Genomic DNA, 26,798 nt, shown 5'->3' with positions numbered 1-26,798 from the left:
GAGGCAGAAGTTACTTACGTCCACATGACTGCTTTCTGGTTGCATTTATGATGACCAGAATAAAATTACAAATGCTTCACTATTACTTCCAGTCCTCAGCCAGATGTGAATCTGCTAAGTTAAACAAAGACAAACTTAAGATTCTCAGGTTTTTTCTCAATACCTCTTTTCCCCTAACTGGTGTATGAAAGACACTGTTTAAATTCTTTAAATCCAAACATTAGTGAGGGTGGCACTACTCACTTTTGTAATTCCACTGGCACAGAGGATAAACTCCTGAGGTTTAGATTTCAGCTTTCAGAATCACAATCCCTAAAGGGTATTCACTATGAAGAAAATGCAAAGAGTCCTTTGCTCTAGAAACCTGACTTACAAACTCCATATACTTAGAGTTCTCCTTTTTCACCCTTGAAGAAATGTATTCTTATGGCCCATAGTTCATTTCTGGGTTGTGATACCCCAACGGTCATTTTGAAAAGTGTTCTGCCTTCTCTTTCACATTAATCTTATTAGCTGATTCAAGAGATTATTTGCCGAATTAGATGTTTTCAGGTATTCTCTTGTTGGGTAAGCACAATCGTCCACAGATAAGTTTCCTATTCAAATGTATGCACGATACAGCTCAAAACAAAATGATTTTTTAAAATTAAGAGTTGTTATATTTTAAAGAGAACAAAGTCAACTTACTGCTGAAAACACACAAAAAAGACAAATCGGTTGAAATCTTCACAAGAATGGAAAATGTTTAATAAACTTAGAATGGTGGGCTTATTAAACTATAGTGTTATTTACAGCCATAATTCATCAACCACAAACACAATAATGTGTTTGCAAGGCATGCTACAACAGAAGCTTTATTCAGTTCATTCAGAAAACATTGGCAAAATAAATTTCAGTTGCAAATTCACAGATACAAGCTTCAAAGTATAAAGTTGTATATAACAAAAAATACAGGTAATATTTATAACAATAACTTACAGATACAAACTAATGATAAACTACAATTTCACAAAAGATTGTAAACATTTTGCACACTTGTCAGTCCTTTCTTTTAGGCAAAGTGCTCTTTTGATGACAAATAAATTAACAGATACACACTAGAGCGAACTATTTCCAGACAATACAAAAAAATGTTTTGATTTGTTTTCTTCTTGTAAACATAAGTTTTACAAAAAATGAAGAATCAATAAAAGTGTCTTGCAGGCCAACTATAGATACATACCTGGGCAGCAAAGTGATGTTGGAAATGCTTTAGATGTTAAATAAAAAATTAACATTAATATCTTTCAATGGTATTTTATACATAATAAATGACAAGTTTATATCCTTAATCATTTCTATCCCTGAAAAAAGGAATTAGGTATGACTTATTGGCAGTTGTGTCATTGAATGGGGTAACAAGGGCTGGAGTCCAAGAGTTGTTGGTGAATGAGCTATAAAATAGAAAGAAATGTGTGGATCAGTTTTGTAGGGTGAATAAAACTGATTTAAAAACAAACAAAAACAATCCAAGGCAATGTGTGTTCATCACTCATTACAGCTGAGGGCACCAAGCTACACTCATTCCACTCACCTCAGCAGGAGCAATAACTAATTTAGGATAATGAGTATAGTATTAAACAAGAATCTAGAAATAGTTTTACATCCTAATTGTTATTTGGGGCCACATGATTTTGCCACTTTAATTGTCCTCCATCCATACCCCATTCACTGCACTTTACCCTGCAATTATTACGAAAAGACAGGAGCTCTGTCTGTCTGCAGAGATGTTGCTGGCATTCACATGAAGGTGTGTCTGTAAGGTGGTCTCCCAACTTCCCTTTAATGTTTAACTACCTCCTCCCTAAACATACATCAAACCACACTTGACTTAGGCAACACTACAGTCTTTCATGTGAACACACACAATTTTAATACTAGTCTAAGTAACTGGCAACAATGGTCCAGGTTCTGATTTTTTTATTTCACTGAAACTTAAAATGACGTTTCTGCTTTCATCCTGGGCTATGTTGCTTCAAACCAAACTTCCCTCTGAGAGCAACAAGGAAAGCTGAACAAAATTTTTAAAAATAAATTTGGAGTCATCTGAAAGATACCAAAGTAATGAGAACTTACAAAGTCAAGTCCCAGAGGAGGGAAAGAAAACAAGGATGGTTTTTGCTCCACAAAGATAGTGACAATTTTAAAACAAAAGGAATGTCTGACAGGCTGAGAAGTTTAGCACAACGTTCAGAACTTAGACTTTGGCTGGATGGTGGGAACAAAAATTAAACATCAGGGACTACGGGAGAGGAGAGGCCCTAGTTAAACAACAACAACAACAACAAAAAAAAAACAAACAGGCTTTCGTTTGGGATCCCAAAGGGCTGAATCCAAGGAATAGTGAAACAGAAATATACCAGCCTTCATGAGGACTGATGCCTAATTGGATTAAGTTGATCTTCCACTTGCCTAATTTCCCTGCCAGAGGTAAAACTAATCCACTCTGGTAGAAGATACAATCCAGACTCTAAAATTATTTTTAGTTTTTCATACCCAACATCTAAAATGCAATAACAAATAACAAGACAAATAAGATGACATGACTTGGCTGAAAACAAAAAGGAAAAAAATTAAATAGAACAGACCCAAAAAGAACCAGATATTGGAGTTATCAGACAGGAACTTAAGTATAACTAATATAACAATCATTTAAATAAGAAAGTGACAAAATAGATGATTTTAGCATATAAATGGAAATTTTGAAACTAAAAAATATAACTGAAATTAAGAATTTAATGGGTGAGTTTTACAAAATATTGGACATAGAATTAATGAACTAGAAGGTAGTTTAGAAAAAATATCTAGAATGAAACATGTAAACTCAAAAAGCTGAAAATTTTAAAATTTTTAAAATTTTTTCATAGGGGCAGAAACAATATTTGAAAAGACAAAAGCTGAGGATTTTCCCTAATGAAAGACATCCAACTAACTGCATACTCAAGAAGCACACCTAGGAATACTATACAAAGAAAAGCTGAGGAAACAAAGGCATATACTCTTAAAGGAGCAAGAAGAAGATCAACAGCTGACTTCAACGAAAAGAACTAAAAATAGAACTACCGTTCAATGCAGCAATTCCACTACTGGGTATCTACCCAAAGGAAAAGAAATCATTATATCAAAAAAATACTTGCACTCATATGTTTATTGTAGCACTATTCACAATGGCAAAGATTTGGAATCAACTCAAGCTAGGTGTCCATGAACAGTTGAATGGATAAAGAAAATGTGGTGTGTACCTAAATACAAATCTGGGAACGACACCAATTGGATATCAGACTGAGGTGGGGGGTGGGGGAGGGGATGGGGGTATGCCTACACAATGAGTGCATTGCGCACCATTTGGGGAATGGTAACGCTTGAAGGTGCTGACTCGGGAAGGGGGGGTGGGGAAGGAAGGGATATATACTTATATGATGGGTGCAACGCGCACTACCTGGGGAACAGACACGCCTGGAGCTCTGACTTGGGGGGAAAGGCGGTATAGGAGCAACGTATGTAACCTGCAATTCTGTATCCTCCATAACAAGATGAAATAAAAAAAATAAAATAAAATAAAATAAAATAAAAAGAAAATGTGGTGTGTATATATAATGGAATACTATTCAGCTATAAAAAATGAAAGCAAGTGTTTTGCAGCAACTTTCATGGAACTGAAGGCCATTATCTTAAAGGTAAAACAACTCAGAAACAGAAAGTCAAATATTGCATGTTCTCACTTATAAGTGGAAGCTAAATGATGTGTACATATGGACATAGAGTGTGGAATAATAGACATTGGAGACTCAGAATGGTGGGCGGGGTAAGAAGGATAAGAAATTACTTAATGGCTACAACATACATTATTTGGGTGATAGTTACATTACAAGCCCAGATTTCACCATTACACAATATAACCATGTAACAAAACTGCACTTGTACAGCTTAAAATTATATAAATAAAATCAAAATAAATCACGCCAGGTCATTAGCTATCCATATGCAAAACAACAGAAACAATGGAAGTCAGAAGACAATGTAATCATATCTTGGAAGTGCTGAAAGAAAATAACTGCCAACCTAGACTTCTACATATAGAGGAAATACCATTTACAACTGCCATCAAAAGAAATACTTAGGAATAAACTTAACAAAAGATGTGCAAGATTACTAAACTGGAAATTCTAAAATATAAGAGAGAATTTAAAAATGACCTAAGTAAGCGGAAAAAGATACTAAACTTCATAGGATGGAAGACAATATTAAGATGGCAGTTTCCTAAAATTGATCTATATATTTACTGTATTATGTTGTATCAAAATCTTAATTGTTTTCCCTTTTGTATGGAAATTGATACTCTGGTAAGCTTATGAAAATACTAAGGGTCACAAATAGGTGATACAAACTTGAATAACAACAACATAGAAAGATTTGTACTACTGGATATTAAGAATTATGGACCTAATGTGATTAAAATGGTTAGGTATTAACACAAAAATAAACAGAAGTTGACACGTACAATATATAAACACTTGATTTATGGCAAATGTGGTTCTACAGAGGAGATAGAAAATTTGTATTTTCACCAATATAACAAAAAGCTTTGCTTCCTGTCTCACACCATACTCAAGCGTCAAAGGTAAAACCAAGTTTCTAGGAGATAACATGGGAGGAATATCTTCATTATCTTTGAGTAGAAACAATTTCTTGAATAGGTCACCAAAAAAAGGACTACCCGTGAAGGAAAAACTGATAAAATAAACTACATTAAAAATTAGGAACTTGTGCTCAACAAAGCATTCCACTAAGAAAGTAGAAAAAGCCATGCTACTGAGAAAATATTTTCAACACATGTAATTATCAAAGAGCTTTATATGCAGATTATACCAAGAACTAAAACAAATCAATTAAAAAAAATAGACAAGCCAGTAACCCAACAGGCAAAAGACATGTACGGGCTCTTTACAAAAGAGGATATATAAATGCCCAATGAAAAAAATGCTCAACTTCAGTCATGAAGGAAAAGCAAATTAAAATGAGATAGCACTATACAATCATTAAATTCGCTAAAATTAAAAAATTGCACCATACCAAGTGTTGGTAAGGATGTGGAGCACCTTGAACTCTCTCATATGCTGCTGGTCAAAGTGTAAACTGGTTTAACCACTATGGAAAACTGTTTGGCAGAACTGACTAAAAGTTGACCATGTGTATAGCCTGAAATTCTGTTTCACTTCTAGGTACATACCAAATAAAAGTGTAAGTTAATGTGCACCAGAAGGCATGTATAATGAGGTCCATAGCAGCATATTCATAAAAGCCCAAACTGGAAAAAACACAAATGTCTATCAACCATAAAATGGATAAACTGTGTTATATTCCTACAGTGGAATTCGATATAACAATGGAAACAAACTACTGATTCTTGCAACAATACAGATGAATCTCACAATGTAATTGAAAGAAGTGAGACACACAGTACATTCTGTATGGTCCAAAGAAATGCAAAACTAAAGCATGGTTTTAGAAGTCAGGGCTATGTTACTTTGGAAGAAAAGACTAATGATTGGCAGAAGACATAAGAGAAGCTGCTGAGGTGTTAATTATGTTCTACTACTTCATCTGGACAGTATTTATATGGATAGGTTCACTTTATTAATTCATCAAACTTCTATAGGTATTATTTTCTTCAATAAAAAAGTTTCTTTAACAAAAACTTAGTGAATCCCAATCTAGAGATCTGAGTGTGGATATTTTTCTCTGATCATAGGAAAATAAATTATTTAAATATTTACCAGGTGAAAACAAAAAATTTTCTAAGTAAAAATCAAGCACTACGGGTCATCATCACAATATTTGTATTTTAGCTGTAAAGCTAGAATTAAACTTGTCCCTTACAATGTTATCACAGAAATAAGAATGTTTGGATGGTTTTGCTCCCTGCTGCACCCTCCCCCCCAAAATATTTTTCAGCTACTACTGAGGTAATATTTCAAAATGTGAATGGATCTATAATCTAATATTAAAAGTTACCAGTTGTTGAGGTTGGGAGACAGCTGTTAAATGTTGGGATACCTACCATCCATATAACTATGCAGCGCAGTTAACATCGTCCCATCTTGGGGCACGTAGGCAGAATAAGCCATTTCTTCTAACATGGGTGGAGACAGCCTGGAGGGTGGGACTGCTGTGACTGGGGCGGAGGAGGAGTGATTAGGACTGACGTGTTTCTTGTGGCGTGCTCTACAATTCTGAAACCACACCTGAGCGGGGAGAAAAGCAAGGGAACTGGGTCACACACCAGCTCTGTGCATATTACCAACTCAGTTTAAAAATGAATACAACCCCAATCACTCCACCACACAAGCACTGTATAAGTGTAAATAAGCTTCTAAAAAGTTCTGTCGACAGAAGAGAAACATTTTAGTTCAAATAACAATGGCCATTTTTCCTGCTTAGATAATAGCTCTCTGGTGATTTATTTAAACACCAATTCTATATTAAACCAGCATCTTCAAAAAAAAGGTTGCAGGGAGGGAGTTAAGAATTCCAAAGAAGTCTCCTTAAGTTTTACTACCGGCATTTGGAATACAAAGAAAAACAGAAAAAGCCCTTTTAATCAGAACTTTAAAAAAAAAAAACAAACACTACTAAATGTGTTCTTAGACACCTGCTGGACTTATTTCAAATCCTTGCTCAAATTACTAAAATCCTACTGAGAACTTAAAGCTTTCTACAACCCTCTTGATTCAGTTATTCCGGTCACATTTTAACCTGCTGAGCTCAATTTCTCTTATTAACTATGTAGGCTAGTCCCTAAAAATCATGTTAGGGTCAGGTACATAATAAGAAAAAACTTGCAATATTTAAGTAGAATTAAACACAAACACATCCACTGGTGAGAGAGTCCACAAAATGTAAATTGCTAACTACCATGTTGTCCACTCTACCACAGAGATAAAGGAAGCAAATCCAGGGCAAGCCAGGCCAGACCGCCCAGAACACTTCCAGCACCTAAGCTACCTGTGTTTGAATTCCCTACCACGACATAAAACTTGACCACAGAGTGAGATAAAACTTCACCACAGAGCATTCCTCTATTAAAATATTATATCACTTATTTGTCATCACTCCAAACAATCCTGTCATGAGAGGAAATAAAAGTGAAGGGATAAAAACTTTACGGAATTAAAGTAAGAACATGTTGTGATCGGGAGAGAAGGCCAGATAAAGGTCAGGGGAGTAAGTCTGTTGGAGGCTGGTGGGCAGTGACTTGACGGCACAGGGGAATCAGGGCTGATTAATGTGAAACAGAAGGAAGCTGCAAATAATTTATAAGAAAAAGCTGGCCTGGTTTTAAAGACACACCCTGCCCCTGGGACTCAAAAGTAGAGTGTTGACAAAGTATAAACTCAGGGATTCAAACTAAAGGAATAAAAGTATATAATTTAATGGAGAACGCAGCCTTGAGCAGGTGGCTGAAAGGCAGCACCTAGGGAATGTTTCTGGGACAAGACTTAGGCATCTATTAAGGAAAAGGAGTGGGAAGTCCCTCTCATCACTGTTCCCTGGGATATTAGACCCTGAGACACCTACAGAGAGACCATCTACGCATTCTCCAGTCACAGTTCTGCCCACAGGCTCTGTAACAACAGGTGCCACTACTATCACTGGCCTCACCGAACCAAGAAGACATATTCAAACATTTCTCAACTTGTACAGGGGAACTGCTGCCACCTTCCTTTTCCTTTTATGGGGAACAGAAGACACACACCCTGGAGGCCTACAGATAACCTAATATATATTGCGCTGTGGTTCCCAGAGTTTCTTCAAGGTATCTTTTTATCTCCAATAAACTACACATTGAACGGAACCTGCTTCGTTGTAAAACAAACAAGCAAGGAAAAAAAACGAATACTATCTCTCCATTTTTGTTTTTTGAGACAAAATAATAATCCCAGACTTTGGACATAAATATGAAAAAGATGTAACATAAACAGCAGAATGACTACCTTAACACTAACTCAGATAGTTTCTTGGAACGATCACCTACAGGTAATCAAGCAGAGAGAGGTCTGCAAACACAAGGTGTCAGGAAACTTGCAGAACAAAACATAGCTAAAGATTCTAGACATAGGAAAATAACTAACTTCTGGCATGAATGCTATCTAGCTGCAGAATTCAAATACAAGTCCTTTTGACTCTGCTCATTAACTTAAAATTTCCTCCTTCTGCTTTGCAAACCTCCAAAAGAGTTAAAATTTTCTCTGAGCAACATACTTTAAAATTTTTGCATTCTAAATCATAAGCTACCTAACGTGAAAGCAGGCCATGTAGATATGCTGCAAAAGAAAAAACTAACACATAGAATGAATCCTTTAGAAAGCCCAGACATAAAGCCAAATTATAAGAATTTAGTGCATAACAAAAATGAGATTTTAAATTATTGGGAAAGCACAGCTTATGGATTTAGGGAAAACTGGTTTATCAATTGAGAGAAAAAAATAGATAAATCTTTAGCTCCACGGAATCAATCCAGATAAATTAAAGCTCAGGTGTAAATAACTGAAACCATAAGTGTTTAAGAAAAGGAAAGTCAATATTAAAATACTCTTTAGATAGGTAAGTATAACACAGGCCAAAATTATCAAAAGATTAAGAGATTTAAATACATAAAAACATAAAAGTTCTATTTGGAAAAAATAAAAAGGAAATTGATAAACCATGAAAGGTTAATATGATAGAATTAATAAAAATCAGTAAGATGGAAAGAAAAAGAACAGAAAAGTGGACTAAAAATATAATCTCTAAAATTACAATTAAGTAAATGTGTTCAAGTTCATTGATAATAAAAGAAATAGAAATAAAAACAATGAGATTTTTTCGAACTGGAAAGGATGTAAAAGAATCCAAGAATCTCATGAGCTGGCAGAAAAGGAATTCTTGTATATAGTTTTTCTGGCAGAATAAATTGGTATGAACTTTCTAGAAGGCATATAAAGTTTACTTTTGCATTAAAAAAACCTAAAAATGTTTTATCTTTTGATTTAGCAATATCATATCCAGAAATTTATCCTAAGGAAACTATTGAACAAGCACACGAGATAGAAATACAATGTTGCTCCTGGCAGCATTTTATGATGTAAAAAATTGTAAACTAAAATCATGCTGTGCTCAACATATGAGGCAATAAAAATGATGTCGATCGTAATATGGAAAGGTATTCCCACTACACTGATTAGAAGAAATAGTAATGTTTTACTCTGTAAGATACAAAACTCATAATTCACTTGTCTGAAAGGATATATGAACAATGATTGTATCTGGATGCAGAGTGTAAAAGAAATCCCCCATCTTTATTCTTTGGCTTTAGTACAATGACATTTTGCTCTGTTACAAATATCTTACTAGGCAGATTTGTAGCTAGGAAAGGTGAGACTCTCCCTGTATGGTTGACCAAGTTTGCATATTAGGCTTAGTAATCAAAACTCTTTTCTTTAACCTTTCTAAAGTGTTGTGCCCAATGCTAGGAAAGAGTCTACAGGAAAGAAGTTATGATTACTATTTAAGATCATAGTAATTATTTGTCAAAAATATTGTGAAGGGCTATTTAAATTATATACTACACATATGCATATATACAAATAATATATACATTTACAAGCTCGTACTTCTTCCTTTGCCATCATATCAAAAATACTTAACATTCAATGTTCACATATTAAAAGCCAACATAGAAAAAAAAATATTCTCCAAGTTTTAGTGCTTAGGATTAAGTTAACTTGCTTATAATACTGGTGACCTAAATACTTGGAAATTATGTGACAGATGCCTATCTGGGGTACTTAACTCCTTCAAATAACAAGAAAAGCTCTAAGAAGACCCTCCATTTTTCTTTGCTTCCAACTTCAGAATAGTATTATACATAACAGTGATGAATCTGACATACCTGAGGCTGTCATTACCATGAATGTACAGTCTTAAATTAGAAGGACTCCTTGGCCTATTGAGTCTGAACTACTTCACAAAAGAACCTTACTCCTAGGCACAGGAAACTCATTACTGTCAAAGGTAGTCCATGCCATTTGTGCAGACTTTCAATACTGGGAAAGTTCATTATGAATGAACACCAGTGCCTTTTCCTATATTCCCTTGCAGGACAGCTTTTTATACATATTTAAAGATACCTATTCTGTATGTACCATTCCTGCCCTTATCATCTTCTGACCTTATCTCCAGATAAATATCCCTGTTGCCTTTAATATTATGACATGATTTCTAGATCTTTCGGGACTTTAGTAGCCTTTCTTTAAAGGCAGCACTCCTTTCAAATTGGTTCCCTGTAAGTCCCTTTTCAAAATTTGGCACTCTGAAATAAACATAATATTCTGGACATGTGAAAAGTGCTGACGTGGTAGAACTCACCTCCTACGAGGGCCCCATTACACGATAGTCAACTAAAACCACTGGGAACCTAGGTCTTTAGAGAAGCTGCTGTACCATGAGGTCTTAAAGCCACCTGCTTCTTTGTATAGATGATTTGTTAATTATGAAACACTTCAAGGTTACAGAAGAATAAACACCTGTGGATCAATCAACTACCTTAAGAAACAAAATATATGCACAATGAAGAAATTTACCCTTTTCCCCCTTCCATCTTGCCTTTTATGGTTATTTGCTTTCATTCCTTAAACTTCTCTGAACTTTGAGCATTATCTAGAATTATTTCCCATTTCCCTGGTCTCTGTATAATATCTTGATGCAGTTGGCCACCTCCTTCTTGAACTCGCTCCACTTCTTTAGCATCCATGCTGCTTCTCCACCAACTACCTCCTTGACTCTGGCTGTGACTACCCTACTCTCTCCCTAAAGTCTATTCTTCACTTTTTATACTTCATAATCTTTCTGAAGGATATTATCCTTGCCAAGTGTGGTGACTTTTGCCTGTAATCCCAGTACTTTAGGAGGCTGAGGTGGGAGAATCACTTGAAGCCAGGAGTTCAAGACCAGCCTGGGCAACATAGTAAGACTCTCCATCTCGATTAAAAAAAAAATAAAATAAAGATCTTATTTGCTTGAGTCCTTCCTGTTCATTCTTTCAAATGCTTGTGTATATGCTCAACTGCCACCATCACTGCATGATGAGCACAACTAAAAGAGACTTCCTCCTCCCAACTACCAATCCAGCTTTCTTTTGACTTTCATATTCCTGTCAATGGTACAATTCCCATGGATACTTTGACTTCAAATTGAAGAGTCAATGACTCTTCAACTACTCCTGGCTTCCCTATTGTAGCCTCCAAGTCCTTTTCTTGTCTTTCTAGCACCCATCACTTGCTATTGGTGCACAGTCAATAAAATGTCTCTCAGATCAATTCTAGGATTTCTTTTAAAAAAAATCACTACTTTGCTGGGCATCCCAACTAAACTGTCTACCTCTAGCTATCCTTTCCCAACTCTAATTCTTCCCATGTACCATCACTAGCCCTTTCTTCCTAAAATCACATAAGCATGGCTTAGCAGAGAACTCTGCGTTCATAGGCCTCCTCAACTTCAACAATTTCATTTCCCATAATTTCCAAACACAAATTCTACATTCTGATACATTTTCTTTAACTCATCCCTCCCTAGCTTTCTTCTCACCACTCCCTCTCCCTGGATCTTTAGCAAAGACCATCCACACCTCCCTACATACACAATCATAGAAAAAGTAGAAAAAGACACTGGCTTCAAAACCCGATTTAGCTTGGAATTGCAGTTGTCTTTTTTAGCCTGAAGATATTAGGATTGCTGTGAGCACTGAATGAGGTAAGATGTGCACAGATTAATTTGACAAATGACAACCTGGCCCAAGTAGGCTAATTATCAGGTTTTAAAAAATTGATTTAAGAGTGTGAAGAGAACTAAAATGGGAAACTAATATTTTGACATTTCTACACACACAAAAAAATGCACAAAAACCCAGATTTAGAAGTTTTAGTATCTCTTGATTAGTCTTTAAAATAATCACCTGTATCACACGTCTGCTCAAGCCTGTTCTTTCTGCCAGTTTCTGGAGGGTCTGTGCATCTGGGTTGTTGTCCTGAGCAAACTGTGCTTGCATAACCTGTTTTTTAAAAAATGTTAAGTTGTAAATAGCTAAAAATAAGCAGCTCAGTCCTCTTTCTGCATTTCAATTACAAGAGAGATAAGACATGCACAAGAACATGATATACTTGTATTTTATTACTTGAAAATCAATATGGAGAAATATGTATAAGTGAAAAAGAATGCATATTCTGTAAATTTACACACAAGTTGCTACACTGAGAGCTTTAAAAATCCATTTCAACATAAAACCTTCTCTCTCAACTAAGCTGTTAAAAATAAGGTCACCTTTTCTTATAATCCAAAAATGAAATGCACAAACAGTATGAGTCTCATTTACTATTTTTTTCCATTTTGTTAAAAATTGCCAGTACTAGGAAACTTAATAAAATACAAAAATCACATCACATTTATCTCCAAACTCTGATGAGCTAAACAGGTTTAAGGGCCCTAAAATAATTTTCATTAGTCTGCAAATAACACATAGCTCAACATATGGATTCCAATTAAGTGCAGTCATTGTAATGACTCTATCATTGTTTTGAGCACTTGCTCTATGCAAAATATCTGGGATCTTGTAAAGAGAAACCCATCAGCCTAATGAGTAAGATTTTACAGGGTCTAAACATTTATATATTGAAAAAGCTCACAGGTGATTCTGATATAAATCTTTGGGTTAGAATCACTATGTCAAGTGCTATGAAATACGGACACATGAAAAAACTGTCCCTGGTCTTAATTTCTTGGGGGAAAGATACAGACATACCAATAACTACCTATAATGAAAGGTAAAGGGAGGAGGGAGAGATACCAGAATGAAAGCACAAGCCAAAAGCCTTGAATTCTTTCAGAAAAGGGAATCATTCTAGGAATCAAGTAAGATACTTGAATTTTATTACTAAAAGTCAACCGAGGGAAGTATTGTAAAACATAAGGAATGTATCATAAAGATTGAGGGAGGGGAGTTTGGCATCCAATGTGATTGTGCTTGTATGTAGGCATGGGATGTGGGTAACCAACCTTCCTAAGGACCTCAAGCACTGCTGGCCTAATACACCCTTTCCAGCAGGCAAATTGATAGCATTCTCCACTATGGTCCTCATTTGATACTATCTTCTGCCACTGCACTTGTCACAGCGTAGCTAAAATAATTTGTTTACAATTACAATAATTTGTTCACAATTCTCCATAGCAGAAAGTGAGTTCCTTGCGGGGGGATGCCTTTTTCTTCACATCTCTAAAAGCTAAACTCTCTATCACATAGTATGCAATAGTATTAAGAGTTTGTGACAAATGAAACTTGACAATGTGAGGAAAATCTAAAGACCGTGTGGACAAAAAGGACAACGTTGTTCAGGGAAACCTTATGAGGTTTACAAATTATATTTTCACTTAAGTTCTCTCTGATTAGTGACTCTTTTGTAATCAAGTATTCTTAGCTTCCTATCCACTATGTTTTATCCATTTACTCATCGTAAACAGAATATGTATTTTTGCTGTAAAAAGGGCAGAACTGGCCTAAAAGTTTATAATCTCACTCAGTTCACTTCATCTTTTCTTTCCTACTCCAAATGTGTTACTTTAATATCTTCCTGTGCAAATAGAGCTGTGTTTATATGTAGTTGGACACATAACATCCCGAAGAGAAAAAAGAATGAGCAAATTAACTATATCTTTCTTTTTAATTTTTCAAATAGAAAAACTTGAGCAGATATTTGGGGATTTGCTTGTTATTACTGATAATTTATAAAACAAAACAGCATGCTTTCACAGATGCATTTCAAATTCACAAGTTTAATAATGGAACCAAATTACATTTAATAAAGCAATTTCTAATCAAGGAATAAAGCACAAGTTAAATCAATACTGATATTTGGAATTGGAATATTCTAAATAAAGGAAAAGATGTATTCATTGATCTTCCTTTTAATTGTATCAGTGTTTACTCTCACAAAAAAAGAAAAGAAAAGAAAGAAAAAAAAAGACCTTTTTAATTTCTACTTAGTTTCACTATTCTCCAGTCACAAACACTGCTGAAACCCACCCCACTCCTTTTCCAAGCTCTTGTAAAATGGCCAAGGAGTGAAACTCTGCAGACACTCATCATTTTAAGGCCAGGAGTTCTACCAGAAATGTCAGGAGTCTGCATAGCAGCAGATGACCAACTCAATCTGAAAATAGATTAAAGTAGGAGCTAACTTTGGCATGTTTAATATTAATAATCATTGAGCAAGTGCTTCTAACTACAATAAGCAAAACATAATATTGGCAAGAACTTCCTAAATATATTTCAAATTTGTCACATTTATAGACATGATATCTGCTGACACATTTTCTGAGTCTTAAACTATTTTTTCTTCCCATGAGTTTCTAGAGAAGAATTTTGGGAAATTATCTTATTTATTCCTTCCATTTTAACTCTCCTCTGTTCAAAGCAGGTACTGAATAGATAGTCACTGGTCACTTGTAATATTTTATTATTTTGCTAAATTCAAGCTCTACTTGAATATATTCAGCATTCTGAAAGGTAGGACAGTGTGACAATAACAGTATATTGCGTGATTTATTAGTGGGTCTGGCAAAAATAAATAATTCAACTTTATTAAAAAACTCTATACCTATCCCAGATTCCTAAAGAATCACTTGAGGACAATTATTATACCTTATTTGTTTCAGCCAGCTCTGGCATAAGATAAATGCTAATAAATATTAAATAAACAAGAATATGTTTTGAAATCATTACTTATGCTTTCATTTTTAAAAACCTATGATTCTGATATATATTCTTAAAAACTTATAATTCAGATCACATTTCCATGCCATAATGCATGCTTAAATATTTTATGCATGTTTGCAATTTAAAACCATAATGCTATCTATAAGATTCAGAATCTCACTCTTTCATTTTAGCTGCTGCTGCTTCCATTAAGTGGAGTTTTGTTAAGGCACAATGCCACTCATGATCTCCTAGAAGTCCAAGCAAAATGAAAGCCAGAGGTTTGGGGAGAAGGGTCCAAGTCTCTTCTCTGCCATTCCTTTGGTGGTCTGCCTTGAGGGGAGGGAGTTCCTGTACCTCTTGGATGGGGCTAATCTATGTCAAGAAATTGTTCGAAAAATTAAAGGAGATAATGTAGATGAAATGCCTAGCATATGACTTAGCACACAAAGACCCCATAAATATTATTCCTTTTTTCATTTAATTACTATCTATAATTATCTTTTCATAGAAGATTGTGTATCTACCTATATTGGTTTCAAGTTTTCATAATTAGAATGTTAATAAATTTTACAGAAAATTTAAGTTATCAACCTTTTAATTATTATCACCAGCCGTTCAGGGGGACAGCCTATTTTAACAATAGAATATATTTATATTAGAGATTTTATTTTAACCCAGATACCTTTTAGTGACTGAGTATTTTTCCAGATCTCCCGTAAGTACTCATATTTTCTAACTTAGGGCATTGTGTGATCTTTATTATAACACAGTGAAGCATCCGGAAAAGCAAGGTTCAAACAGAGATATGTTTTTCAATTGCCTTATTGACCATATACATTATACCTAAATTAAGAAATCCAAAATAATCATCTATTTCAAAAATTTTTCAGAATGGATCTAGATTTTAACACTAGAGTGCTTTCCAATGCCAAGTTCTTTTGGAATGTTCATGTCACATCAAGATTTCTTTCATAATCATTCTCAAAATAAAAATTCTCTCTTGAAACATTTTTATTGTACCCATCTTAAATACTGACAGATCTTAGGATACATGTTATTTTTCAAAAAGTTTCTTTCATTCATTGGTTAACATTGCTAACACTTTAACCTTTAAAGTCTTAGTTAAAATAGATACTATGTATAAAGCACCCAGCAGCACAAGGTAGGTGCTCAATGTTACTTTACCTTAACATAAAACAAATACCTCTGCCACATTAAACTTTTAGAAAACATGATTTCATTCTCTGCAAAAATGCCATAAAGAATCATTATATGTGTAGACTTAAATATAAAGCAATGAGTAATTCATTATTTTCTTGACAATCTGTATAAATCAAATTTATAACAATTATATTTAGGACAACTAAGCTGAAAAGAATCCCTCCCTTTTCAGGGGACATAATCAACCTTCAGTATCAAATTATAGAATTACTCCTTCTACCACCTTTATAAACAAGAAAGGGTCTACTCAGTTGTAGTCAACCAGTAGTTTCTTGTTCACATTAAGACATTTTCAATTGTTTCCTACTCAAATAACACACAATCTTGTCCATTAAAAGGCTCGTCGCAGTTTGTTAAAAAGACTAACACATTAGTGTCCCATAGACCCATATACTATATGTGTCTTTCTTTTCAGTGTCTCAAAATATCTTGCCTTCCACTGCAATTATATATAATAATATAGATGCCTAGGTTAGAATGATGTTATCAGGAAATCAGGACAGAACAATATTTTGTTTCAACTTTGATGTTGATACCAACAGATCCCAGGGAAACAAAACTTGAACAACTAGTTCATATCATATTATGGTGTTGGAAATACTGACAAACAGTTTGGGGCAGTAAGTATGTTTTCAAATATTCACCAAGTTAGTTTTCATAAAAGCGTAGGGTAACTTTTTAGAAAACATAAAAATGATTTTAGGCAGCATAGAGCAGCATAGAGATCGCTTTTTGTTTTAGGTGTTTTTTTTTTGTTGTTGTTGTTTTTTTTTTTTTTTTTTTTTTTTTTTTTTTTTGTGGGGAAAGGCTTCAAAAGTCATAAATTCATTGTCATGTCTACCTGAAGCTGATCTGCTGTAAAGCTGGTCCGAGCTCTTTTTGCTGGTTTTGGATGATTAACATCTTGCTCTGTGAGGAGGGCGCCTTCCACACTAATCCCATTACCTGCATTTAAAAAACACACTATACGTGTTGGTAACTCAAATGGGTCCACCCATCTTACAATAATAGGCTGCTTGCATCTCTTGGCTTGTTGTGAAAACTGTATATGTCTTCCAGATTGCAAAATCCCTTAAATTTTAAAACATATTACAAATATATTGTACAAGCAATATTCTATTTACAGGCTTGTATATTTAGTGAAAAGTACAAAAAGTTAGAAGTGCACATCCAAGGCCCATCCTTAGGAAGGCAAATACAGGGAAACAATTATTTACAAAAAGAAAAGCAGAACCCTAACTCAAGGCTGCTGCCTGTGACTATGGCACAAAGCTAATACATACACCATGGCTTTCTCCATAAACAGAAGGAGACCATCTCTAACAGTGGACTGATTAATGAGTTTTACCACAATTACACGTTATACAAAATAATACATTAAGATGACCTTAGGAAAAATTGTTTTTATTCCTCTATCAACTGTCCCAAAAGACTAAAGAGTACTTAAGTATATATTTACCATTTTCAACTTCTCTTTTTAAATTATCCAGCATGCAGTCATAATGCACTCTGCAGAGGACTTTCTCTTCCACCAAAGCAAACTCTTCTCCTGTGGAAAGTTGCCTTTTGCAGGAAAAGCAGGCAAAGCACGCCAAGTGATAGACATTCCCCTTGGCTCTCCGGACCCAGTCAGTAGAATGGATGTGCCTCCCACACCGAGAGCAGCGAGTTCCATACCTTCTACAGTAAATAGAAGGGTAGGAGGGGAAGATTTTAATGCTTCGTGAGACATTCACCAGTCTAAGATTACACTAACACATTATGCTACTCCAATAGAATAACTTAAATATTTAAATATGAATCAGTTATATTTCTAAAAATCAATGCAGTAAGCAATTATGACTTGAGATAGGGTCACAACTCAAACCTGTTTATAAAAATAAAACCTCATTCTTCCTCAAAAAGAATACTGAATTTTTCTATGAAAATGAGTGAAATATTTCAATATTTCTTTTGTTATATCAAATATCAGTGCATTTATAAATTTACCTAGGGACTCAAGGTAAACACGTACTCTCCAGATTGAAAACCTAAAAGTACAAAAGTATACCAATAGAAGATATAAATGACGACTTCTTAAAACCAAGCTGAGATGATTAGAAAATAATTTAAATATCATTTTTTAAAATGTTAAAACATTTAAACATTTAAAATTGAAATTATCAAAGAATATGCAGAATATTCTTCACCCTGGTGGGTGAGGAAGGAAAACTCAGAAATGTTTCCTTTGATGAAAAAGCTATTGCATTACTATCCACAGGAGGAAGGAAATAGTACCTAAAACTTTCAGAGACGTATCTGGACATTAAATGCTGATCAATCTTAAAAAATACCAAAGCAAGATATGTTTCTTTTTTCCTCCAGTGTGAGTGACTAGACACTATTTGTCATGTCTCCTGTAGCAATCACAGTCATGGCCTGGCATGCCCAGATCACACTAGATGAGTATACGTGTCTGTGTCTATTCACTGATAGATACATCTTTAGAAGTACTGCCAACTTGTTCTTTCATTTACTTGAAAAACTGAATCCTAAAAACAAATTTCAGAATAAAATATGAAATATTAAAAAAAAATCCTAAAGAACTTTTTCAATAAATCTTTAAAACCAAACCTTTCAAGGGGCTTTTAGTTACCATAAAAAATTAAGATTAGCCTATCCTAAGTAAAAGACGAAGCAAAATTTTACTATTGTTGAAGAAATGGATTGTAAATCTGATGAGAAATATGAATTCTGGGTTAATTATGAAATTCTGTGATTTTATAAAATAAAGGAGTCTGGGTTTCATGAAGTACTTTAAATTACCTAGCAGTTTTCTTCAAATCAATCACTAAACCCTCTGAAATCACTTTTAGAGATGGAGCAAAAATGTAATTAGTATCACAAACTTCATTATATAGTATTAACTTCCCAATTTTACAATGGACATTTTCTTCTTTATTCAGCAATACAAATAAAGAAAAAAATAATTTTTAAAAGTCATGCTTAAGAATTATTTCAATTTCTACGCAGCTCTTTATAAAGAATTATATCCTAGAAGTAATCTTACATTTAAACAATTATAAAGAGATTTGACAGAGAAAATGTTATATTTAATATCTTATGCAAACATAACCTCACAAACTAAAGATTGAACATACAAAGGAACATGATTTTTTTGCAGAATAATTAGATTTGGCATATGTATAGTACCAGGATGGTCAATTCTTTTGAGTAATATGGTTTACCATAGTCTCCACACTCCTAGCATTTTATTGGTTTGTAACTAGGAATCATTCTATGGTAAATTGGTAAATGCATAACAAAATCTTGATTTTTTTTCCCCATAATGATTTTATTTCATCTTACTACCTCCCCAAACGGGGGCTTTGTTATAATGAGTCATCTTGTATTTTATACTTTATACCTATGCACAGCAAAGAAGGTTCTCTGCTTTTAATGCCTAAAATTTTCATTCCCCAAAGTGAAAGTATTATTTAAAATTAATTTTTGTATACTGAATTCATAAAGGAGGTAAACATATGTATTTGATTTGTTTTAATACTAATTATACCTCAACAAATATGAAAGCATTCTTATGCTGAAATCTATCATGTAAGAAAAACTGGGCTTCAATAAATGAAATTGAACAAGAAAAAGCCTGTTTACAAAAGTCTTTTTGCACAATAATTTCTTTACATGTCTACTAAGAAAAAGCTTCACGGCATACCTGAAATAATCAAGTTTGCAGAAAATGTCCTTGTCTTTAATATAACAGCTGGTGTGCCTTCCTAAGGAGGTTCTGCAAACACTGCAGGACAGACACCGGACATGCCAGCACAGGTCATTCACCTGTGAAGGGAAAAGGGGCAGGGTGAGAAACTATTCTAATACTACACTTAAGAACAGTATTCATTGGTTCTGTGCATAAGACAATTTAAAACACTGGTCCCTTAATATTTTAATATATACTCTGAATATTTTCAGTGAAAAGGTGTCATTTATATAAATATGCATCTGGACATATTCTTTTTTAGACTCCAACCAGAAAATTATACTAGTATATGCCACATTTTGTGTTTATATATTTTTTTATCCCTTTGAAGAATTCAGCTTGTTTTTTCTTTCTCAAATTGAACCTTTATGAACACAGGGAAAATTCTGGTCACTTTAAAGTCATACATACAAGCGTGGTTTTGTTTTGAGCCAGATTCTCTCCGCCATGAAACCTGGTGAAGAAGACACCTTCTTGACCTACTTTTTGGCTAAACAATTATAAACTGTGTACTCACTGAAAAGAGCAAAAAAGAAAGTGAAAAAGCAGCACTGTAAGATACTTACCCTCATAAAGAAGCTAAGCAATCCATTTCCCTTACAAAACAGAAATTGCTAAGGTAGATTTACATGTTGATATGGCAGAAGCCCAGGCTCCCTTCTAACATTAAACAGCTGTACAGAAACAATAGAAGCAAGGAGGAGTATGCTGGTAAACCTACTTACTGATTTGGCTATAGGAGGAAAAAAAAATCTGATTATAAGCAGTTCTAAAAAGGCACCCAAGCATTATTTTCCATTTATACTTCAAGTAGTAAAGTATGAGCTGGTGTTTAATATGGCACAGCACTTTATACTTTCTATATATGAACATTAAATATTGCCAATTCAGGGAACAAATCACAATTACTCTCATTTTATACTGTTACCATCATCCTGTAAGTACCACAATCTTATCTTTAGAATTTGAAGATGTGTGTCAGATTGAATTGGCCTGCAATGCAGGCTACTAAAGTTTGCTCTTGTTAAATGGACACAGAACTAGTTTTATGTTTAAATTCCATGTAAAAGATTAGCAATACACAAAAACACCAGTTACACCCTACAAATGGATCTAATGACTAAAACAGGACAGTAAATGACTGTGAGATATAACTTTTGCTACACTATTTTATAATGAATACTATCTGTCCAAGATTCTGTCAGATTAGAACTAGTGTTCAACCTGTTTTTCTATTACATAAAATATGAAAGTACTTCGAAGCCAAAAAAAAGTTTTACTGGCTTCTAATTACAGTTATGTGCCTCTTTCCAAAACATTAAATTTAAAAATTTTTGGTCTTTCTTTAAAACAACTAGAAAATAGCAAAGAAATAACAGAAATCTGAGGAAATTGGAATAAAAAATATTAACAATGATGAATACTGTCCTGGAAATGAAGATGTACTCCTATTTTTCCCCAAAAGGGGCCCAACTAGATAAAGTTTAGAAGTACAGGCTTCCTTTAGGATTCCACTGTTTAGGACCATCTGTATCTCAGTCTTACACAGGTTTTTGTTTTCCTTTGCTTTTACAAGCAAAGCTTTAGAGCAGAGCCATGGCCTCCCTTTTGCTCTCTACTAAAGCCAGACCTAATGCCTGGTTTGCTACCTTTCTTTAAAGTTTACTTTGCCCCCCCCCCCAAATGCTACTTCATCTTCCATTTATTTGCCAAGGAGTAAAGTAAGATGAAGAGAGAAGATTCTGGAAATTATAAATCTGGTATTGGCTGGTACTGATCCAATCTGTATATTCCTAAATATACAGATTCCTAAATATAATTCAGACCAAGCCAGCAAAACTACCCAAAGAAGAGGGCACTGAAGTATTAGATGAGGCAACAGATGCATCTAACTCCTCTCATACTTTTCCATTTTAACTCTATTTTACTTGCCTCACAAGATGGTGTTTTTCTACATTAGTTTCATCCTCAAAGACTAGGATGAAACTGTACTAAGTCTAACTATTTTTGTTAGTGATTCGCGTTCAATTTAAACTTATTTGGAAGTTTAAATGTAAAAAAAGTTAAGAACTCAGACTTTATATATCATAAAATGTCAAACTTTAGTTCGAATTTATACACTAATCTGTACAAATGGTACAATAAGACTGTACATGGAAGATTTCACTGGGAGGACTTCTGTCCTATTATGAAGGAAAGCTTTAGACTCACTAAAATAACTTGTATATTTCATATAATACAAACATATGTAATAAGTAAATATATTTTAATATATACCAGATTAACACTAGAAACTATTTTCTATTGCAGAGGGTATGTTACGTGTCACTTCATCTTAACCTTTTTTCTGCATCTTCTCTGCTATGAAGTGTTAAAAGCCTTCATTGATCCACTATATTAGGATTATGCTAATTATTGAGGACTCATTAAAAATAAGAAGCCAGTTTTAATCTGAAAGATTTTTCAATATCCAAAAGGCTCAGGATTAGCAACATTGAAAGTAAAATCTCAAGAAAGCAGATTTAAAGGGAAAGCTATGCTAATTTGCCAGCTTTAAGAATCAATAACCAAGTAACAGTCATTTTTTAATGTTTTCACTAAAGCTTCTTTTGGTGCTTTATCTGGATTTTACCTATGGAATATTATTCTCATTTTACAGATGAAGCAGCTTTGTATGTTGAGGTATTAATACAAACTTAAAGAAATCCACTAATTGGACTTTTAAACACATACTCTCTTTAATCAATCCTTTTGAGAATCTAATCATTGTGGGGAGAGAATAAAAAGTCCATTGGTTTGCTACAAATTCAGTGTAGAGAGACCATTATTTTAAAGTGTTTTTAAAATTCAATTTAAATTGAAGATCCATGATATTAGGATTAAGATACATGGGACCATGATCCTGTCTGCAATGACATGGATAACTGTGGCCTGCCAGAATTTCTACTCCAAAATCCGCCCCCCCCCACAGTATTTTAAGTGAAAAGTAAAACGAATTAAGACAGACAGTCAACTCTAAAACCGCCACTTGAAACACTTAATTCCAGGCTTGTGTGTGTCTAACTTTACATCAATTTCCATTTTTTCCCAAACACTAGAGAAGACATAACAGCATTGGGTGTCCTTAATAAGAGCAGGAAGGTATTGAAATGGTTTTTATTTAAATGTTCGTATGAACTTTTACTTTGGAAAATCCTCAGCTAACTGTAAATAAGTATAAAACTATATTTTTAAAGATCTGTCCAGAAAAGATCCTTTAATACACTTTACAGTGGTTCTCACCAAAAGAGACACTGCAAAGGAAATCACCATATACCGACTTAAAATTCTTGTAAGCTAAGCAGGCCGGGATGTGGGCGTTATTGGGTGGAGGGACCACAGTCAATTTGGAGGGAACAAAGACTTTTAAGAAGGTAATAATCTGAGGCTTGGTTAATAATGATAATAATTAGGCAAGTTCATGTCTCCGAATGGGTGAGGTTTTCTCCACTTCCCTTCCTCTACAGGTCGGTGGCTGGCTCCAATACATCCACCCCGGGAATCGGCACTTCTAGACTGCGATGTGTCACACAAACTGTTTTGCAAAAACATGGAAGAGTCTAGGATACTTCTCACACTTAATCTTATCCCATGAACTGCCCCAGACTGGAATGATTTGCAGAGAAAGACTACAAACTCCATCCAAAACTTGGGTGGAAGGGGGGGTACTTTTGTTTTTTTCCAGAGCTCACACGCTAACCCCGCTCCCCTTGGGCCTTGCGCCTGCGGCACCGTCCTACCTTGAGAAGGTATTTGTCCACGATCTCCAGGCCGCAACTGTTGCACACACACTTGCCAGGGGGACAGCCAGAGCCCGAGGCCATGGACCGGGGCGAGGACGACGGGGACAACGGGGCCGAGGAGGAACAGGAGTCCTCGTCCCCCGCTCCCTCGGGGCTCACCTGCAGGAAGGCGCGAGGCGCAGGCGGTTCTAGACCCCTCCTTCTCTTCGCATTCCCCTCACCCACGGGGGCGCCCCCATCTCCTCCCCTCTCTTCCCCCGGCCACCCCCCCCGCCTCCCCATTTCTTGAGGTCTCGCGTCTCTCCCTCTCCCCTGGGTCCAACCTCTGGCCACGCACCCGCTGGGGCTGCCCATCCCTGACCTTGAGGACCCGGGAGCCTTGCCCCGCCACGCCGGCTCTCCACCCGCTTCCTGAGCGGACAGCTGGGCCCGGGAAGGAGCGCCGGAACAGTAGTCCTTCGTCGTGTGCCATCTCCCCGTGGACAGTCTCGCCAGCACCAGCGTCCCTCCCCACTCACCAGTCCCTCTTCCCCGGCGCCTTTCCGAGTCCTTCCGGTCGCCAGGGCTGCAGTCGGTCCGCACTCCTCGGACATGAGACCCCGGCGCTGCGCGGTAGGAGGGAGGGGAAAATGGGGAGAAACAGGTATCAGAAGTTCCGAGCGTGCAGCGCGACACCGAGCCTCGGCCCTGGGGGCGAGGTAATGAAGGCCCTAGCGCGCCGCGCGCCGCGTGCAGCCGTGCGGGCGCCGGAGCTCGGGCGCCGCGGGCGGGAGGGCGCGCAGCCTTTCTCGCCGGCCGCGGGCGGCCGCCGCCCGAGCGCTGAGGGATCGCCGGGCGCGCTGCGGCACTCCCGGGGCTCCGGGTCCCCAGCGCTCACCGGAGCTCGTCGGTTCTCCGCCCCCCCGCCGGGGATAACAAGTTAATAACAATCATCCTCGCACAAAGCGTTTTCTTTCTAGACGTCAATCACGGCGGAGCGGGGAACACCGGGCTAAAGGGGGTGCGGGGCGGGGGGGAGGTGGAGTGGGAGAGAAGAAAAGAGGATTGAGGAGGGGGTGGGGGAAGAAACTTGATTTCTTTAATAACCTCAATTAAAAGAGCAAGACACATATATATTTTTAAAAGGGGGCTTTTTGAATAGGATAGCCCAAAAGGTGAAGAGGTTTAATAGGATACTTGAAAGCTAATTACAGCGGGATTTAAGAAGCCTGGTGTTTGTTCCGATGACAATTTGAATGAAAATGCTTCAGATTAAACCGAGCCAGCAGCTCTTTCGTAAACTTACAGCAATTAGAGTCGCAAGTGATTTACAGTCGTTTCTTTAAGGTGTAAATTGCCACTTATTGCTCAGTAAGTCAACATTTGAGCTACTAAGGGATTATTTTTAGCCAGCGCAAAAAGCGGGTCGAATAATGGAATATATCCAGCTGAATTTAATATGTGCCATTAAAAGAACTCACCCAATCTTGGTCAAAATGTTTTAAAGCAACAACGCGCGTTACTCAAGTGTTTTCAAGTCTTTGCCGGAGTTTTGTTCTTAAACGAAAACGCAGCATTTCTGGGCTTTTTCTGCCTTCGTTTCTGGAAACTCTAGCTTGGGGGCGGGCGGGTCCCCGGGACGCGAGCGGCCCACACCTCTGCATTTCTGACTCTTCACCTCCCTTTCCCACACCCCGCCTCTGGAAGCACCAGACGAGATACCGACCCAACCTGGGGATCTCCCGACCCCTCTGCCCGAATCCTCCCTTTTTAGGGTGAGCTCCCTACGCGGGACCCGGCGCAGCTGCACGGCGGCCGCGTCCTCTCACACACAAAGAGTTTGAGCAGAAAAGCTCCCCGTTCGCCTGGTGTTCCCAGCCAGCGTCGGAGCTAAGCCAAAGTCAGCGGCGCCGGGTGCGGGTCCCGCTGAGGCCTTCTAACAGGCTGCAGATGATTTTCAAACTAAAAACGCGAGACGCCCAAGAGTCCTGCCTCCAGAATGAGGTGAGAATTTGTCAGGTTCCCCAGTCTACTCTGAGGAACCTTCTGACTCGTTTTGTACCCTGCAGTTTGCTGCTTTTGGTATTTTAAGTAAAATGGCTCTCCTGGCCCGCGCTGGGATCCCGAGGCCTTCGCGCAGCAGCCTCCTCTCCCTCTTTCGCGGTGGGCCCTCGGCAACGCGGATCGTCCTGCGGCCAAAGGCGCGCCTTAGGGCCAGCAAGAGTCCGCGCGCAGCCGAGTGCAGGGAGCAGAGTCTCCAGCTCCCCAAGACAGCCGCCCAGTCCTCCCGACCCGCTCTACTGGACCGCCACGATCGCCACGGCAAATAGTACAAAAGCACGACTCACATGGACTTAAGAGCGCCTTAGGCTCGAGGCTTCCTCTCCCAAATTACAGGCTCCATGCTTCAGGTTAAGTGAGCTTTGGGGAGGGAGGGCAATGATTACTGACTAAAGCTACTACGTAATAAAAAAAAAAAAAATTGCCAGGTCTAAAGATGAAGCCGTTACAGGTAGTTTCTGAACCTTGCTTAGACAATTCAAGCTGGTCTGGTCAGGCGTCGGCTTGCTCACCTTCTCAGGGGGAACTGCCAGCTCCGGCACGTCCTTTTCTTCTAGTTTACACACAAACATCTGATCGCTCTTCCAATACATGGCACTGCTAGGGCTGCGTATCACATACCAACTCCAGAGGGTCAGAGGCTGTCCGGGTCTGCCGATCTTCCCCCCTCCCCCGCCCCAATGCACTAATAAGAGCTGACACCGAGAAGGATGAGAATGCTACAAGTGTGTCTTCGACCCAAGAGGCCGCTGTGGCCGTGACCATTCTCTGATGGACTGTTCTTTCCCAACTCACTGCGGTCTGTCCCTCCAGGAAAAGAAAAAAAGTTTTGTTTTCCAGAGGGTGGGACCTTACATAAGTGAGGGGGGGGGGAGGTTGTGGGGGAAAGTCTTTTCCTGGAGAAATAGCTTCACCTCCTTAAGGAAAGCCCGCCTTCCCTACATGTTAAGATCTTTATCAGGACACGCCAGGTTTAGTATTAAAAAGAAAAAAAAAACTGGGGATGGCCTGTTAACTTGACTTAAAAAAAAAAAACTCTCTGCATTTGTCTTGACTTTTAAATTCTCGCTCCCTAACCAAAACCTAAACAAAGATTCATGTTACATCTCTTTCTGCAGCAAGCAGAAGGGGAAGTGGAGGTCTGGATGAACGTTTAGTCATTCTCTTGCAAGGC

At 37.0% G+C, this 26,798-nt stretch overlaps 1 protein-coding gene across 3 annotated transcripts; it reads right to left on the bottom strand.

Annotated features, from left to right (window-relative positions):
• Nucleotides 1–717: 717 nt before the first annotated feature.
• LHX8 (LIM homeobox 8) lies at nucleotides 718–26,405 on the bottom strand. Of its 3 annotated transcripts, none has more exons than XM_069478086.1 (9): nucleotides 25,912–26,405; nucleotides 24,103–24,189; nucleotides 23,582–23,743; nucleotides 19,758–19,879; nucleotides 17,508–17,728; nucleotides 16,890–16,993; nucleotides 12,032–12,127; nucleotides 6,101–6,284; nucleotides 718–1,433 (listed from the first exon to the last, which is right to left on the bottom strand). In XM_069478086.1, exons 2-9 carry the CDS (start codon nucleotides 24,175–24,177, stop codon nucleotides 1,357–1,359), a joined length of 1,041 nt encoding a protein of 346 aa, XP_069334187.1. In that variant the 5' UTR covers nucleotides 24,178–24,189; nucleotides 25,912–26,405; the 3' UTR covers nucleotides 718–1,356. The 3 variants fall into 3 exon arrangements, with proteins under 3 accessions (XP_069334187.1, XP_069334188.1, XP_069334186.1); XM_069478085.1 differs by having other exon boundaries at nucleotides 1,357–1,433; nucleotides 26,137–26,217; XM_069478087.1 differs by lacking the exon at nucleotides 25,912–26,405 and having other exon boundaries at nucleotides 24,103–24,201.
• Between the last annotated feature and the right edge of the window lie 393 nt (nucleotides 26,406–26,798).

This window comes from Eulemur rufifrons, chromosome 8 (genome assembly GCF_041146395.1).
Source record: "Eulemur rufifrons isolate Redbay chromosome 8, OSU_ERuf_1, whole genome shotgun sequence".
Lineage (NCBI taxonomy): Eukaryota > Metazoa > Chordata > Mammalia > Primates > Lemuridae > Eulemur > Eulemur rufifrons.
This window is presented reverse-complemented; position numbering and strand designations above follow the sequence as displayed.

What these genes read in the sequence shown, in the direction of transcription:
- LHX8 (XM_069478085.1), bottom strand. Translation starts at nt 26,217, where the DNA reads ATGTATTGGAAGAGCGATCAGATGTTTGTGTGTAAACTAGAAGAAAAG. An exon ending in GCGCCGGGGAAGAGGGACTG is followed by an intron (nt 23,744 to 24,102) that starts GTGAGTGGGGAG and finishes GCCTTCCTGCAG; the next exon opens with GTGAGCCCCGAGGGAGCGGG. An exon ending in TGGACAAATACCTTCTCAAG is followed by an intron (nt 19,880 to 23,581) that starts GTAGGACGGTGC and finishes TTCCCTTCACAG; the next exon opens with GTGAATGACCTGTGCTGGCA.